Below are 15,619 nucleotides of genomic sequence, written 5' to 3'. Positions count from 1 at the left end.
ACGTCTCGCTGCATCAGTAACCTCCCCCCTCATCCACGTACTGCTTCCCCCCTAGTTCATCCTTCATTGGGCTAAACAGGTGAAGTCGGAATGCGGGAGATCCTGGCTGTAGGATGAATGAGGAAGAACAGCCCAATGAAGTTCTGTCAGGTCCTCTCGGATGCGTAGACTTTCGTGAAACCTTGCCTTGCCATTAGGAAGGAGAAGTTCGCTCCATCATCTCGAATGAGACTGTCGCACGTCCCAACACTGCAGGAGTCACAGCTGTGTGTTGCAGGCCGGCACGCGACATGTCGGACAGGTCTGCACGACCTATTCCCAGTGACGACAGATGCCTCGCCCAACGACTCACCGTGCTTTTGTTCACTGCCAGGTCCCTACATACATTATCCAAGCACCTATAAATATCTGAGCTGTTCTGGTTCTCCGTCAAAAGATACCTAATGACAGCTTTCTGCTTGGAAAGCACCTCCATCACAGACGCCATTTTGAAGGCTACGTACAGCGCCACTGCCTTTCGGAACTTCATGAAATTATAGACACAAGAGGAAATATTCGATGATGTCCCAGACAAATTTCGCATTTTTTCGACCGAAATTTGCCGAGAAAAAAAAGTGTTGCATTACTTATTGGACGCCCCTCGTACATCACATATATAAAACCTCGTTTTTAAGTATACGAAAGCGAGGAAATTTCTTTACAAAGTAGAATGGAAAATGTGATTGCTTGCGCTAACTTGAGCTATCAGTGCTACACCAAGAACTGTGACCCTTTCCACGATTCTGGTTAGAATTGTAATCTCTACGTAACTACGATAAATAATGTGTCTACCAGTTTAGTAAGTGAGTGGAGTAGTAGTACACGGCACGTATGAGAGAGAAGTGAGCTGTGACAGGAGCTGCGGTTGGTACGTAGGTCGGAGGAGCTGGCCAGCGCCGCGGCCGAGGACGACGAAGAGGAAGAGGCCGCAGCGGGGCACGTGCTGGCGCCCGCCGCCGCCGCCGCCCCCGCAGCTTCCGCCGCCGCCCCCACGGCGGCCCACCCCCGCCGCTGCCTGCTGTGGGCCTGCAAGGCGTGCAAGCGGCGCGCCGCCTCCGTCGACCGCCGCAAGGCCGCCACGCTGCGGGAGCGCAGGCGCCTGCGCAAGGTAGGCCGCACCGCGCTGCGGCTGTACGCCACGCTGCCGCTGTACACTGTACAAGGTACGCCACGCTACACTACAGCTGTACACTGTAGGAGGTAGGCCACACTACACCACAGCTGTACATTGCACAAGGCAGGCCGCACTGCACTACAGCTGGACACTGTGAAGGGCACACCACACCACAGTGCCGCTGTATACTGTACAAGGTACGCCACACTACACTACAGCTGTACACTGTAGGAGGTAGGCCACACTACACCACAGCTGTACATTGCACAAGGCAGGCCGCACTGCACTACAGCTGGACACTGTGAAGGGCACACCACACCACAGTGCCGCTGTATACTGTACAAGGTACGCCACACTACACTACAGCTGTACACTGTAGGAGGTAGGCCACACTACACTACAGCTGTACATTACACAAGGCAGGCCGCACTGCACTACAGCTGGACTTGTAAAAGACACACCACACTACACTAATGGTGTACATTGTACAAGGTAGGCCACACTGCGCAATGGCAGGCCACTGTGCATGGCACACCACACCATACTGCCACTGTACATTGTACGAGGTACACCAGACTACACTACAGCTGTACACTGTACAAGGAATGCAGCACTGCACTATAGCTGTACATTGCACTATACAGGCCACACTGTACTACAGCTGGACATTGTACAAGGCACACCACAACACACTACTGGTGTATGTCGTACAAGGTAGGTCACACTACACTACAACTGTACATTGCACAAGGCAGGCTGCACTGTACTACAGCTGGACACTGTACAAGGCACACCATACTACACTACTGGCGTACATTGTACAAGGCAGACCACACTATACTGCTGCTGTATACTGGACAACATAGGCTATAATGCTGCTACACATTCTGCAGAATAGATCACACTGCACTACTGCTCCGTTTTGTGTGAGGCAGGCCATACTCTATTACTGCTGCAGAATGTACAAGGTAAGGCCACACTAAATCACTCCTACAGTTTGTAAAAAGGAGGCGATATTACACTGCTGCTGTATAAGATTGGTACATGTACATTACTGATGCACAACGATGCACGACTGCGAGACACTGAGTCATGGGGCAGCGATATGCACAGATACTGCTGGCGGTAGTATCTCGTACACAAGGCTTAATAGGACGGTGCATTGGCGGAGCTGTCATTTATACTCAGGTGATTCGTGTCAAATGGTTTCCGACGTGGTTATGGTTGCGCGACAGGAATTAACAACTTCTCAACGCGGAATCGTAGTTGCACTTACGCTCATGGGACATTGTCTTTCGGAAATGGTTAGGGATTTCAATATTCCGAGATCGACAACGTCAATAGTGTGTCGAGAGTACCAAATTTCAGGCATTATCTGCCGCCAATGACAACCACTGTTGCCGATGACCTTCACTTAACGACTGAGAACAGTGGCGTTTGTGTAGAATTGTAAATGCTAACAGACAAGACACACTGCATGAAATAGCCATAGAAATCAATGTGGGACGTACGACGAACGTATCCTTTAGGGAGTGCAGCGAAATTTGGCATTAATGGGCTATGACGGCAGACGACTGATGTGAGTGAATTTGATGGCAGCACGACCTCGTTTGAAGCGCCTCTCCTAGGCTCGTGGCCTTTTCGGATAGACCCTAGACGACTGGAAAGTCGTGGCCTGCTCAGATGAGACCCGATTTCAGTTGGTGAGAGCTGATGGTAGCCTTCATGTGTGGCGCAGAAAGTCATAGACCAAAATTGTCAAGAAGGCACTGCGCAAGCTGGTGGTGGCTGCATTATGGAATATACTGTGTTCTCCGGTCTAACTGAAGCGATCATTGGCTGAAAATGGTTATGTTTGGTTACTTGGACACCATTTGCAGCCATTCATGGACTTCACGTTCCCAAATAACAATGGGATTTTTATCGGTGACAATGTTCTATGGCACCTGGTCAAAATTCTTCATGATTGCTTTGAAGAATATTCTGAATCATTCGAGGGAATGATTTGGCCATCAAAATCGCCCGACATGAATCCGATCGAACCCTTATGGGTCACAATCGAGAAGTCATTTGCAGCACGAACCCTGCACCAGTAACAGTTTCACAATGACGGACGGATATGAGGCACCATGTCTGTATTTGTGCAGGGGACTTCCGACGTCGAGTTGCTCCAATATGGCACGGAAAAGGTGGTCCGACACAATACTGTGAGGTATATCATGACTTTTGTCCCCTCCGTGTATAATGTAGGCTACTGTGCCCTGCAAGCGTGCAAGGTGCGGTACAATCCCGGAACTCTCCTGTAGGAAGTCACGTAACTGCTATATACCGTAGGTTCTGCAACCGCTGTGCAAGGTTACACAATTGCTGTACATGCTAGATTGTGCAGACTGTTGCTGTGCAACATGAACCACAGTACACTACTGCCACAAACCGTTACACAGTTGCTGTGCTAGGTAGATCGCACACAAAAATGCTGTACAAGGTAGACCACAGCACGCTATTGTTGTACAAGGTAGGACACAGTACACTACTGATGCAGAAGGTTGCAGTACTGGCGTACCAAGTACGCCACAGTACATGTTCACAGAGTAAGACGCGTCACGACACGCTAATTCTGTACTGTGGCTGTTGTGGGATTGTGAAGTGGCTCACCGTGACAACCCACGGTCTTATCACACATATTTGGAGCATCTTCTAGCATCGTGTTCCCCCTTTTTTTCTGGAACTGCTCGAGAGGAAACTGGTACCCTCTGTGGTGTGACATATCTCGCTGAAATTATTTATGGACACTGAAACAATGGCGAATGTGAAATGGACTCTGAATTACAAAATATTCCCACCTATCGAAAGAGGACACCATTCAAATCTTGCTGAGAGAATCACGTGCTGCATGTTACAATATGTTGGCTTCACGTAAATCTAACATAGCTAATGTTACGTGTCGTTCTCTTCCCAAATCTGTCCTATAACTGATACAAAACCAGAATTAAAACAACCAGTCAAATAGAAACAACCAATCCCTGCCGATAAATGAGTTGTGTATCAGTACCAGTGATTGCTAGCTCTTAAACACGTTTAAATACTGGATCCACACGGTCCACCTAAATGAGAGGTCACTATTACTGTGCTGTGGGGGAGCAGATGTGCTTCGGGTAACACTACCAGGAAAAGGCCTGCGCACGAGAGTTTGCGGAAGGATTCGGAGGTCAACGATGCAGTCTGACTGGGTCGTGCTTTGGAGGAAGCCGCCCTGGACCCCGGGTGCCAGACGCTAAGAGTCGCAGTACAGGTAGCACCTCCCATGGCACTGTGACCCACACTCTGTGTCAATGTGGCATCTGTGGAAGGTGGGATGTGCCATTATTACTAAAGTACTGGGGTTGGGTTGTTTGGGGAAGGAGACCAGACAGCGAGGTCATCGGTCTCATCGGATTAGGGAAGGATGGGGAAGGAATTCGGCCGTGCCCTTTCAAAGGAACCAACCCGGCATTTGCCTGGAGCGATTTAGGGAAATCACGGAAAACCAAAATCAGGATGGCCGGGTGCGGGATTGAACCGTCGTCCTCCCGAATGCGAGTCCAGTGTCTAACCACTGCGCCACTTCGCTCGGTGGTAAAGTACTGGAAGAACGCTTATGTGAACAGAGCCGTAGAAAGCAGGGCTTTTTCTAAATACACAGACCGAGATATGTAACATCTGAAAAAGGAGTGAGGAGTGGGTAACTTAGGAGGCCCTTAAAATCGTGGGATGCCACATGAGACCTCATGTACTGGAAGACTTTTAACACAATGCAAAAATCGCTGAGATTGGATAACATAAATAATTTTGAAGTGAGAAAGGGAAACATGGCTGTGCTTCAGAGATCCATTCTAATTGGCCATACACAGAGAGAGAAAGAGAGGAGGACACAGTTATTCAGCACCAAATGTGAAAGCAACTGCCTGAAGCTATAGTCAGGCAAGGGAACCGGCCTTTTTGAAGACATCTTTTCATCGGTCGGCACTAGGAATATCCATACTTCAGCCACTCAGAGTTATGTGACGACCGAAAGACGCAGCAACAGAGGTCTTCTTTTTTGGAAGCAGGCAGTGCAAAATCACTTCTTCAACTTCCTTCTACTCCACCAGACAACTTCCCTGCCAGGTCTATTCAGCCAGGCACATCTGCAACCAGGCGCCTCTTTGGGCAGGTGAACTGGGGGCTCGAACATTTGAACTTAGCTGCTGATGCTCGTTGTTAGTACGAAACCAATGATCGATTTTGCAGCCACTTCAGTCTCCACCTGCAGATCGGCATGGTGAGATCCAGCAGCAACAGCGACACGAACTGTTAATAGAATTCAGTCTTTTACTAAGTTTCAGTAATTTCAAGCATCATTCTGAAACTGCCTGCAGTTTTACAATCAATATGCTTTCAACTCGGGCCACAGATGAAAAAGCGTACCCTTCTATAGCGCTATCTGCCTTTTAATACTGAACTAGCCGGCCGATGTGGCCGAGCGGTTCTAGGCGCTTCAGTCCGGACCCGCGCTGCTGCTGCGGTCGCAGTTTCGAATCCTGCCTCGGGCAGGGACGTGTGTGATGTCCTTAGGTTGGTTAGGTTTAAGTTGTTCTAAGTCTATGCGACTGATGACCTCAGATGTTAAGTCCCATAGTGCTTAGAGCCATTTGAACCAATACTAAACTTTCCGCAATTACGGTATGACTTTACAAATTTAATTGTCTTACCCTGATACATGTTTCTTATAATCAGGCCACAGATACCTTGAACAGGCTCGACAAGGTATTTGTCTAGCACGTTTGTCAAAACATGTGTAATGTAGTTTAATGTAACAAACCGAGTTAATTGGGATTCTTGTTGAATTTGATAGTTAAAGAATTCCTTGTTCATTATCCTGTAGGCCAACAATTTAATTATATCTAGAGAGCCACATCACATATCTCTAACATAGCCCCATATCTGCTCACAATTTTAGAAACTGGGATGTCATGTGGTGTTGTGAGCTCCATGTTAGGACATGATGTCAGTTTCGTGAAATGGAGAAATGTAACTCGTAACAGAAATAGATCTACGTTTCATCTTTTTTTATCTGACTTTTGGGCATCATCTCAAGACGTGAGGTTTGAATTCAATATATTCCACGAACTATGCTTTAATTTCCTCACATCCAGAGTTCTGAAGAGACAGGGGACAGGATGCCCAAGCGAACTGGATTGTGGACAACAGGTATTAACTAGTCATCTCTAGAAGTCACCTTAAACTGGGACAAAGCCGGTTCTTTCGGTTTTACAAAAGTGACCTTACTACTATCATGCACCTTAACCCTCGAACTCGTAATTGTCATCACAAAAGAACAAAATAATGTAGCCCACCCCAAATGACGGTACCGTAGGATGTGGCTTGGACGTCACACTGCGAGAGTGAAACAGGCGTTCCTGAAACCGCTCGGAAGGGTGCCCGGAGATAACGGCCAACCGGACACCGCTCTGAAGTCCTGGCGGTCTGTCAATCTGCACACGTCACTGAGGAAGTGGCTGTGCGTGGGGAATGACTCGCTGTCCTTTGGTAGCAGTCAGATGGCGGCTGGCACTGTTGCGCCGAATCCCACTAGGGAGGTGACAGCTGACATGGTTCCGCTAGCTGCCGCCACAAGACTTGTGCCCCCTCATCGGCGAGCTATCACACCTGTGAACTTGGCACTTCCTAGCCCGTAAGTCACCTTGTGCTCGCTTCACCCACGGATGGGCTTCTGCCCTGGAGGGCAGCGATTCGTATCTGTGGTGATGCAGCCACTTACAGCCGTCGGCGCACAGTCAAGAGGACATAACAGCTACGGAACGTTGCTACAAGTAGTAGCTTGTTTGCTACTAAAATGTGTGATGCTGTCTCCTTGCAACTATCCCAGTTAACATTCCCACTTTAGCCTATGGCCTCAATTCAACCGTTCCAGTGTAAATGCCAACCACCTCGGACCTCTAAATCGTGGTTCTGACTTGCGTCGCTCCAAGAATACTACAGAAACCAACAGAATGAGCCTATTTTGGCGAATAGACATGTAGGCCTTTTTTGCTGCCCTAATCAAGGGAATTGAATTGACACACAACTATACCACGCAGCTAAGGTGCCCTAAATTTCATCGACTACATACCATGATGTGGATGACTACCTATGAGCATCCCCTTCCCAGACTGGTCCTTCTTGAAGTGAGTGGGAGCGTGACGATACGAATGTTCTCTTATCTAGAACAACATAAAATTGTTCTGGCCAGTGCCAAACGTAGCAATGTGGTGTTGATTCAAACTCTGATAACAGTTTATGATGATTCATATCGACTTTGCATGCATGGATTATGGACAGGAAGGGTTACTTTCGTTGTAAAACCTGGCATGGGTTTCTGCAGGTGGTGTTCGAAAACATTCGACCTATTAATAAAACAGTGCAAATTGTAAACCTGCAATGCAATTAATGAATGAGAGGCTTGGAGGAGAGAAAGAGAAGACTTCCACATCGCTGGCAACGGGTTCTAGACAATGCTGGTGACTACTTTGAAGGTCGGTAAAACTTTGAAACACGTATCTATTTTGTACGAGGTGTAAATAAATAGTTGCCACTAATAAAGTCCAACCCTTGTATTTTACTCAGATTCTTTCTAAAAAACTGCTACACTCTTGTGGCAGCCGTATAAGCAGAGGGCGGCATTGACGTACACTGAATGTTTGCCGGTAGAGATAGCTGTCTACAGCTCGGTGTTAAGTTCCGCACCAACTAGCAACACACGCCGCAACATCTTCATCGAGGCGGCAGCTCCGGCAGTACCAATAAGCTACGATACTACACCAAATTATTTCTTCACGAATTGTGTTTGTGAGCTCACTGCGATAGCTGTGAAGCCGCCTTACCCGCACGAAAGCACGCAAGTGACTGAACGCTTCGCATTCTGTTGGTAACATTCGTGTAACATGGTACTCACATTCGTGCACGCGTTATGAACATGTCTTCCGTTCTGTGGAGCGGGCAGCAGCAGGGTGAGGAGTAGCGAGTTTGGGAGTCTACACAGCGCAGCGCAGCGGACTCTTGTTGTGCGACAAAAGGAACGGAACGTGTGGAAGGCAGGCACTGCGAATACTGAACGTTCACACAGAAGGGCGACAGGAGTGTGTCTGTGTGAATGGTGGGCGCGATATGAGTGCTGATGAACGTGAACTGGCAGACCCTCCAAGGTAGACGCCAACCGTGCCACCAAAGCCTACTTACAAGGTTTCAAGTACCGTCTCGCATTCGGGCGTCGCTTTCTGATGTATCATTTCCCTGCTTATCTCTGCTGTGAATCAGTGAGCGGCGACATGTTCTCTCAACAGAGGCCTCAGAGTGAAGCGTGGAGACACTGGCTAACTACAGATGGTGATGGATTAAAGCGAAGGACTTGCCTAAAACGTAGCAGCGCAGAGGATTAATGCATGTGCACCTGTAAACGTTTCGAATTAAATCAACATAGTAGTAGAGCACGTGAAACAAGCTACTCTACCTGCTGCTTCGTGAATTTGATAATCCTGCACCACGTCGGTGACACTCTCTCCTCTACTTCTCGATAATACAAAACGTGCTGCCCTTCTTTCAATTTTGTGAATATACTCCGTTAAGCCTATCTGGTAAGGATCCCAGACCGTGTGGCAGTACTCCAAAAGAGGACGCTCAAGCGTAGTGTAGGCAGTCCCTTCAGCAGATCCGTTGCGTCTTCTAAGTGTTCTGCCAATAAACCACAGTCCTTGGTTCGCTTTCCCCACAACATTTTCTGTGCGTTCTTTCCAATTTAACTGTTCGTATCTGTAATACCTGGGTATGCAGTTGCATCTGCGGCCTTTACATTTGATTGAATTTTCGTATAACCGAGGTTGATGGGATTCCTTTTAGCACTGATGTGGATGACCTCACACTCTTTATTAATTAGGATCAACTGCCAATTTTCGCACCATACCGATATTTTATCTCAATCGTTTTGCAATTTGTTTTGACCTTCTGATGACTTTACTAGACGATAAACGGCAGCACCATCTGCCAACAACCTAAGGCGGCTGCTCATTCTGTCTCCCAAATCGTTTACACGGACAGTAGCGCAGCGACACGGCGCGAGGCAGCTGCCATTGACGCGCACCCACGGGGGGCAGCCCACGTCACGGAACACGGCAGGGGCTGGTTGACGTGCTTTTGCGCTCTCCATCGACGGTTGTCGCATTTATTTGACTCGATAACCATACAGTTTGGTCAGAAAAATGCACACACGTAGAATTCCCTTTCCTGACCAAATGCTAGTCTTGTTGTTCTGTCTGAGGTATACGTAAATAAAAAGTTTAATATCCGTGAAAGTGTAATAAGACGAAAATGAAAAATACATGTCCACCAGGTATGACATCAGCTTATGAAAGTTTAGCACATCAAACTCAGTTCTGAGAGAGCGCACTTAAATTTACATGATATCAAACATTACATAAATTATATGTTTCTATTATTTCACACAAATCTCCGACAACCTCCTACGAAAAGTGAAGGTGAAAAAAAGAGTTTATGTGCAGTAAGACACGAACCATCACGCTGCCCCAGCAACTACGCCATGCTGTAACTCGTTTTCTATACTTTCGTCGCCAAAATGTTAATCACCTTTAATTACACAACAAATCGTAATAGGTACGACACGTTTCCGTGAGTCTTACATGGATCGTTGTCTTAAAACGACTTATTTTCATTGCAACCGAGCTATAAAGCGAAAATAACTAAATACGAAAATCCCTTGATCACCAATATGACGTTTCCAGTCAGTTTCTTACCACAAATCGTACCAATAACGAGTCGTCCGCGAGACATTCAACATACTGGTGCTTAGAAACAGCATATATTCATTTGGTGCAACGTATAAGATAAAACTCATCGAATACGGGCTTCTGCTGAACACAACAAAAGTAGTACTCGTGGCGTCTTGCTTTCTGCTTGTGACATAGGGAACGTTCTTGTTTGCTGTTGGTTCTACTTTACGTGACACGTTCCCGAAATATAGCAGAACTTGTTTTGTGTTTGACGTGGCGAAATGGCCCGTCGCCGGTGCGCTGTGGCCGAGCGGTTCTAGGCGCTTCAGTCCGGATCCGCGCTGCTGCTACGGTCGCAGGTTCGAACCCTGCCTCGGGCTTGGATGTGTGTGATGTCCTTAGGTTGGTTAGGTTTAACTAGTTCTAAGTCTAGCGGACTGATGACCTCAGATGTTAAGTCGCATAGTGCTCAGAGCCATTTTTGAAGTGGCTCTTTAACGTGACATAGTAGGAAGTGAGCCACAACACTAGTGGACCGCCACGTCAAGGTTAAGCGAGTATTACGCGACGATCCACCCTGAATGGTACTCATCTAGCACGACAGCCATCTAAGGGTAGAACGGGTGAAAGTACGAAAATTAGCAGACACATTACCTGCACGACAGAATAGAGACCAGTTCTAAACTGTCGTCAGTCCGATCATTGCAAAAATAACGAAGTGCATCTTTAAGTATGGGTGCTTTAAAGTTTTGGAAATTGCTGTGCGTGTATCTAGAACGACTTTTGAAATGCTCGGCTGTGCTATTCTGTGGCTAAAAGCCAGACTCTTGAAAGGTTCCCCAGTAGCCAGGAAACGTAATTTTACAACCAGTTTGCAATGTAACAGGGCATTTACCGCTATTCTATTCGTGATCTAGACTGGTACGATCACAAAACGTATAAACATATGATTTAATTCTTACTTTGGAGAATGTGAGACAGCCTCCCTCACGAGTATGTCACACTTGCTAGTTTCATCTTGTATCATAGACAGCAGCTTCTCGAAATAAGCCATGTCCATCCTTACGAAGCTCCAAAATTCATGCGGATCTTCGAGCCTCAGTTCTTTCGTAAGCAGGGAATATTGCTTTGTCCGTTCTTTTCAGCCTGGATCGAACTCGACAACGTCTGGCGTTCCGTTTTCGTCGTCTTTCTGCCCTTGTCCGAAGATTTACTATCACTGCCAGAGGGCAATACCTCAAACAAACAAGTGGGTCTTCTATGTGCAAAATGCTTTATAAATACATATACCTGTGTAACAAAGTGTCGTAATATAAATCTATTGAGTCTGTACTTCAGAGCAGTAGTAACCTACACAAGACAATAACAATTACTGAATAATTAATGACAAAAATGGAATAGGAACCTTGAGTGACATAAGTAATTCGAACGAAAGACGCTCCACTTTGTCACACGGCCCCCCTTTTGTTTCGTGAGGTAGAACGAATGGCTGTACAAGAGATCGCGCGTTATCATTGCTGCTGCGCATGTGCTCCAGATAGATCCCGCGTCGATGGTGTAATAGGTCTACGTGACCCAGCCTGTAGTGACAGGGCGCGTCGTGTAACGCGTGCTTCCAGATGCCTCGTCCCCTGTGCCGACGGCCTGAAGCTCGCGTGCCCGCACACGTCACGCCGCGCCAGCTGACGTCGCGGCCCGCCTACTTGCAGGCGCGCTCTCACAGCCGCGACCTGCGGCCCGGGCCGGCCGCCAGCACTCAGCGCCGCGACGACAGCCGGCGGCCAATTAGACGGCACTTTGCGTCGCCCGCTGCTATTTCTGCGCCCCGGCTCCGGCTCTGTGAAGCGAAAAGCGGCGGCGATTTAGGTGGCTGTAAGTCGCCGGCCGGCGGGCCGACGAAAGCCGGGCATAGCGCGGGTGGCAGGGTGGCCGGGCGGCCGGGTGGCCGCGCCCGCCGCTTCCAGAGTGTACAAAGATTACTGACGCGCCCCGGCTTTGCGCCTTCACTGAGGTGGCGAAGTCGTGGGACAGCGATACGCGGCAGTATGGCGTACACCAGGAATAAAAGGCAGTGCGCTGGCGGAGGTGCCATTTGTACTCAGACGATTTCGACTCTGAATGCGGAATGGTAGACGTAAGGGAGCTAGACGTAAGGGAGATCCTATTTTGGAAATCGTCAGAGAATTCAATATTCCGAGACCCACAGTGTCGAGATTGCGCTGAGAATACCAAATTTCAAGCATTACGTCTAGCAACAGCCTTGAACGACCGATATCAGAGGCGTTTGCGTAGGGTTGTCAGTGCTAACAGACTAGCAACACTGCGTGAAATAACTGCAAAAATCAATGTTGGATGAACGACGAAAGTATCTGCTAGGGTAGTGCTGCGAAATTTGGCATTGTTGCGCTTTGGCAGCAGACGACCGACGCGAGTGAATTTGCTAGTTGCACAGCATCGTCTGCAGTGCCTCTTGGCGACTGGACCACCGTAACCGTATTCTGGACAGATGAGGTTCAATTTCTGTTGGTAAGAACTGATGGTAGGGTTCGAGTGCGGCGCAACCATCTCGAAGCCGTGGACCCAAGTTGTCAACAAGTCTCAGTGCATACTGGTAGTGCCTCCATAATGGTGTCGGCTGTGTCGACATGGAATGGATTGGATCGTTCGGCCCGAGTTAACCGAACATTGACTGGAAATGGTTATGCTCCGCTGCTTGGAGACCATTTGCAGCCATTTTTGGACTTCCTGTTCCCAAACAACGATGAATTTTTTGTGAATGGCAATGCATGTCAGAACGTCCTAGACAAGTCTAGCGAGTGATTTACTCTTTCAGATCGCCCAACATGAATCCCATAGAACAGTTATCGGACTCAATGGAGAGGTCAGCTCGTACACAACATCCTGAACCGGCCACATTTCCGCAATTATGGACGGCTATGGGGGCAACACGGCTCAGAGACTTCCAATGCCACGTCGAGCTGATGCGCTACGCCGGAGAAAAGGACGTCGGACACGATTTGAGGAGGCATAACGTCACTTTTCTGGTCTCAGTGTATGGCGGGACGACTTACTGGCATACCACTAAGAAGTCATAGAGCGTAGTCTGAAAAACTTGTGAAAGTGCAGGTTAGGTTGCGCTGAGAATTAACTGTTTAAAAAAAAATCAATACGTTTCTCTGTTTCTGAGTTGACTTGCATTGAACTTAGTCAATCAAGTCGCTGCGCTCGCAAATTCAAGCTGCACGCCAGAGACGGTGTCGCCAAACCTGTTTCTCGTTCCGTTTCCTTACACCGAACAAGAGAACGATACAAAAATTGCATGTCGGCCGGTAGTAAGGATAATAACCGAGCCACAGGCTGAGCAGTCTCGTGCGCGATCACGTACGCTATGTGACCACTTTTTGGTTTCGTAGTTCTGATACTGTACATGAATGACATAGTAAATGGTATAGTTACCTGTCGTACTGGTGGCGTTGGTAAGGAAAGAAACGTAAATCAATGCGTAAGAGAGAAATTGCTAGTCGACTACTTCTCTCAGGTTTCTGTTAGAAACGCACATCATGTGCATTTTACATCCTCGCAGAATAAACATATACGCAATGAGAACTACTTTAACTTTTGCATTTTTACGTAACCAAAGCAAGTCATTTTCATGCGCTCAAAGTTTACGTGTACAAATATAAAAAATTAATATGTTTATTGTTGTTATTTTATACTCGTTGCTGTCTAAGGCGCTGCAGTCATGGACCGTGTGGCTGGTTCCGGCGGAGGTTCGAGTTCTCCCTCGGGCATGGGTGTGTGTCTTTGTCCTTAGGATAATTTAGGTTAAGTAGTGTGTAAGCTTAGGGATTCATGACCTTAGCAGTTGTGCCATTAGATTTAAAAAAGAATACTCGTTGGAACCTTCTTCATCGTGATCAAAGCCAAGGGTTTCCTACTATTACTGATAAATGCGAAAGCTGATTTAAGTAACCGAAACATGTTTTATGTAAGTAAGTTGGACGAAGTTTTGAAGCGATGTTTGAGATACTGTTGGTTTGAGGTCCTTTATTTTGCCTGTATGTTGACCAAATTGCGTTTTCTATCTCTGATAAATCTGTATTGTTTCCTTTATTTTCACTACAACATCCCCCAATTTCAAGTTAAAAATAAACAATTTTCGAATAAAACGTGAATTAAAGATTCAAAATTTCAACTTTGGTATGCATACTCTTTATTTTTAGGTAACAGACACAAGGACAATTATGTAGTATAAAAATGTTTGGCAGGTTACTGGCCCTTTATATGTCTCCACTCAGTTTCTAGCCAGTTCATTGCTCCTGGTATTTAGGTGAATCTAGTAAGACACTGATCGCATACATTAAGAATCAGATCGTTATAAGTAACGCCCGATATGTATGCAACACAACGTAACGTATACGTAATGCGAGTACGACATAACTGACCAAAGCTAAGCCATGTCTCCGCATTATCCTTTCTTCCAGGAGCGCTAGATTTGCAAGTTTCGCAGGAGAGCTTCTGTGAAGGTTGGAAGGTACGAGACGAGGTACTGGCAGAAGTAAGGCTGTGAGCCCGGGTCGTGAGTCGTGCTTGGGTAGCTCAGTTGGAAGCCGGCACGGTACCTCAGCGTGTTCGGTCAGTGAGCTGACTGATCTCCGTAACAATAAAAAAAAAAAACTGAGTGAAGGGAACAACAAGGAACTTCAACGGATGTCGCGTTACGTCCGCTACGACAAAAAAATTGGCTCTGGAAGGCAAACATCCCGAGTTGGAGTCTCGATCCAGCACACAGTTTTAATCTGCCAGGAAGTTTCTCAGCGCACACTCGGCTGCAGAGCGAAAATTTCATGTTGGGGTTCTCAAGTTGCTGAGAGACCATCACAAAAAACAGCGAATGGGCACCACCTTTTCTCCGGTATTACCGTGATGAAGGAGAAATTTTTTTGATCAAATTTGTCACAGGGTACGAGGCAATGGACGATTTGGAAAATGAAGAAACGAAAGAGCAGTCCAAACAGTGGGTGCATTCTTATTCCCTAAATAAACCAAAGAAATGTAAGCAAGCCGTTCTTATCAGAAAGTGTTCGCTTACTGTGTTCTGGGACCGAAAAGTACACTCCTGGAAATGGAAAAAAAAACACATTGACACCGGTGAGTCAGACCCACCATACTTGCTCCGGACACTGCGAGAGGGCTGTACAAGCAATCATCAAACGCACGGCACAGCGGACACACCAGGAACCGCGGTGTTGGCCGTCGAATGGCGCTAGCTGCGCAGCATTTGTCCACCGCCGCCGTCAGTGTCAGCCAGTTTGCCGTGGCATACGGAGCTCCATCGCAGTCTTTAACACTTGTAGCATGCCGCGACAGCGTGGACGTGAACCGTACGTGCAGTTGACGGACTTTGAGCGAGGGTGTATAGTGGGCATGCGGGAGGCCGGGTGGACGTACCGCTGAATTGCTCAACACGTGGGGCGTGAGGTCTCCACAGTACATCGATGTTGTCGCTAGTGGTCGGCGGAAGGTGCACGTGCCCGTCGACCTGGGACCGGACAGCAGCGACGCACGGATGCACGCCAAGACCGTAGGATCCTACGCAGTGCCGTAGTGGACCGCACCGCCACTTCCCAGCAAATTAGGGACACTGTTGCTCCTGGGGTATCGG

The 15,619-nt window shown here is 47.7% G+C and overlaps 1 protein-coding gene across 1 annotated transcript in view; it reads left to right on the top strand.

The window, feature by feature from the left end:
* Positions 1-15,619, top strand: part of LOC126284788 (transcription factor SUM-1) — a 515,007-nt gene that overhangs the window by 74,694 nt on the left and 424,694 nt on the right. Inside the window, exon 2 of the mRNA XM_049983951.1 lies at positions 916-1,147. Coding sequence (XP_049839908.1) covers positions 916-1,147 — 232 coding nt within the window. The remainder of the gene's footprint in view (positions 1-915; positions 1,148-15,619) is intronic.

Source organism: Schistocerca gregaria, chromosome 8, assembly GCF_023897955.1.
Source record: "Schistocerca gregaria isolate iqSchGreg1 chromosome 8, iqSchGreg1.2, whole genome shotgun sequence".
Taxonomy (NCBI): domain Eukaryota; kingdom Metazoa; phylum Arthropoda; class Insecta; order Orthoptera; family Acrididae; genus Schistocerca; species Schistocerca gregaria.
Note: the sequence above shows the minus strand (reverse complement) of the source record. Positions and strands in the feature narration are given on the sequence as shown.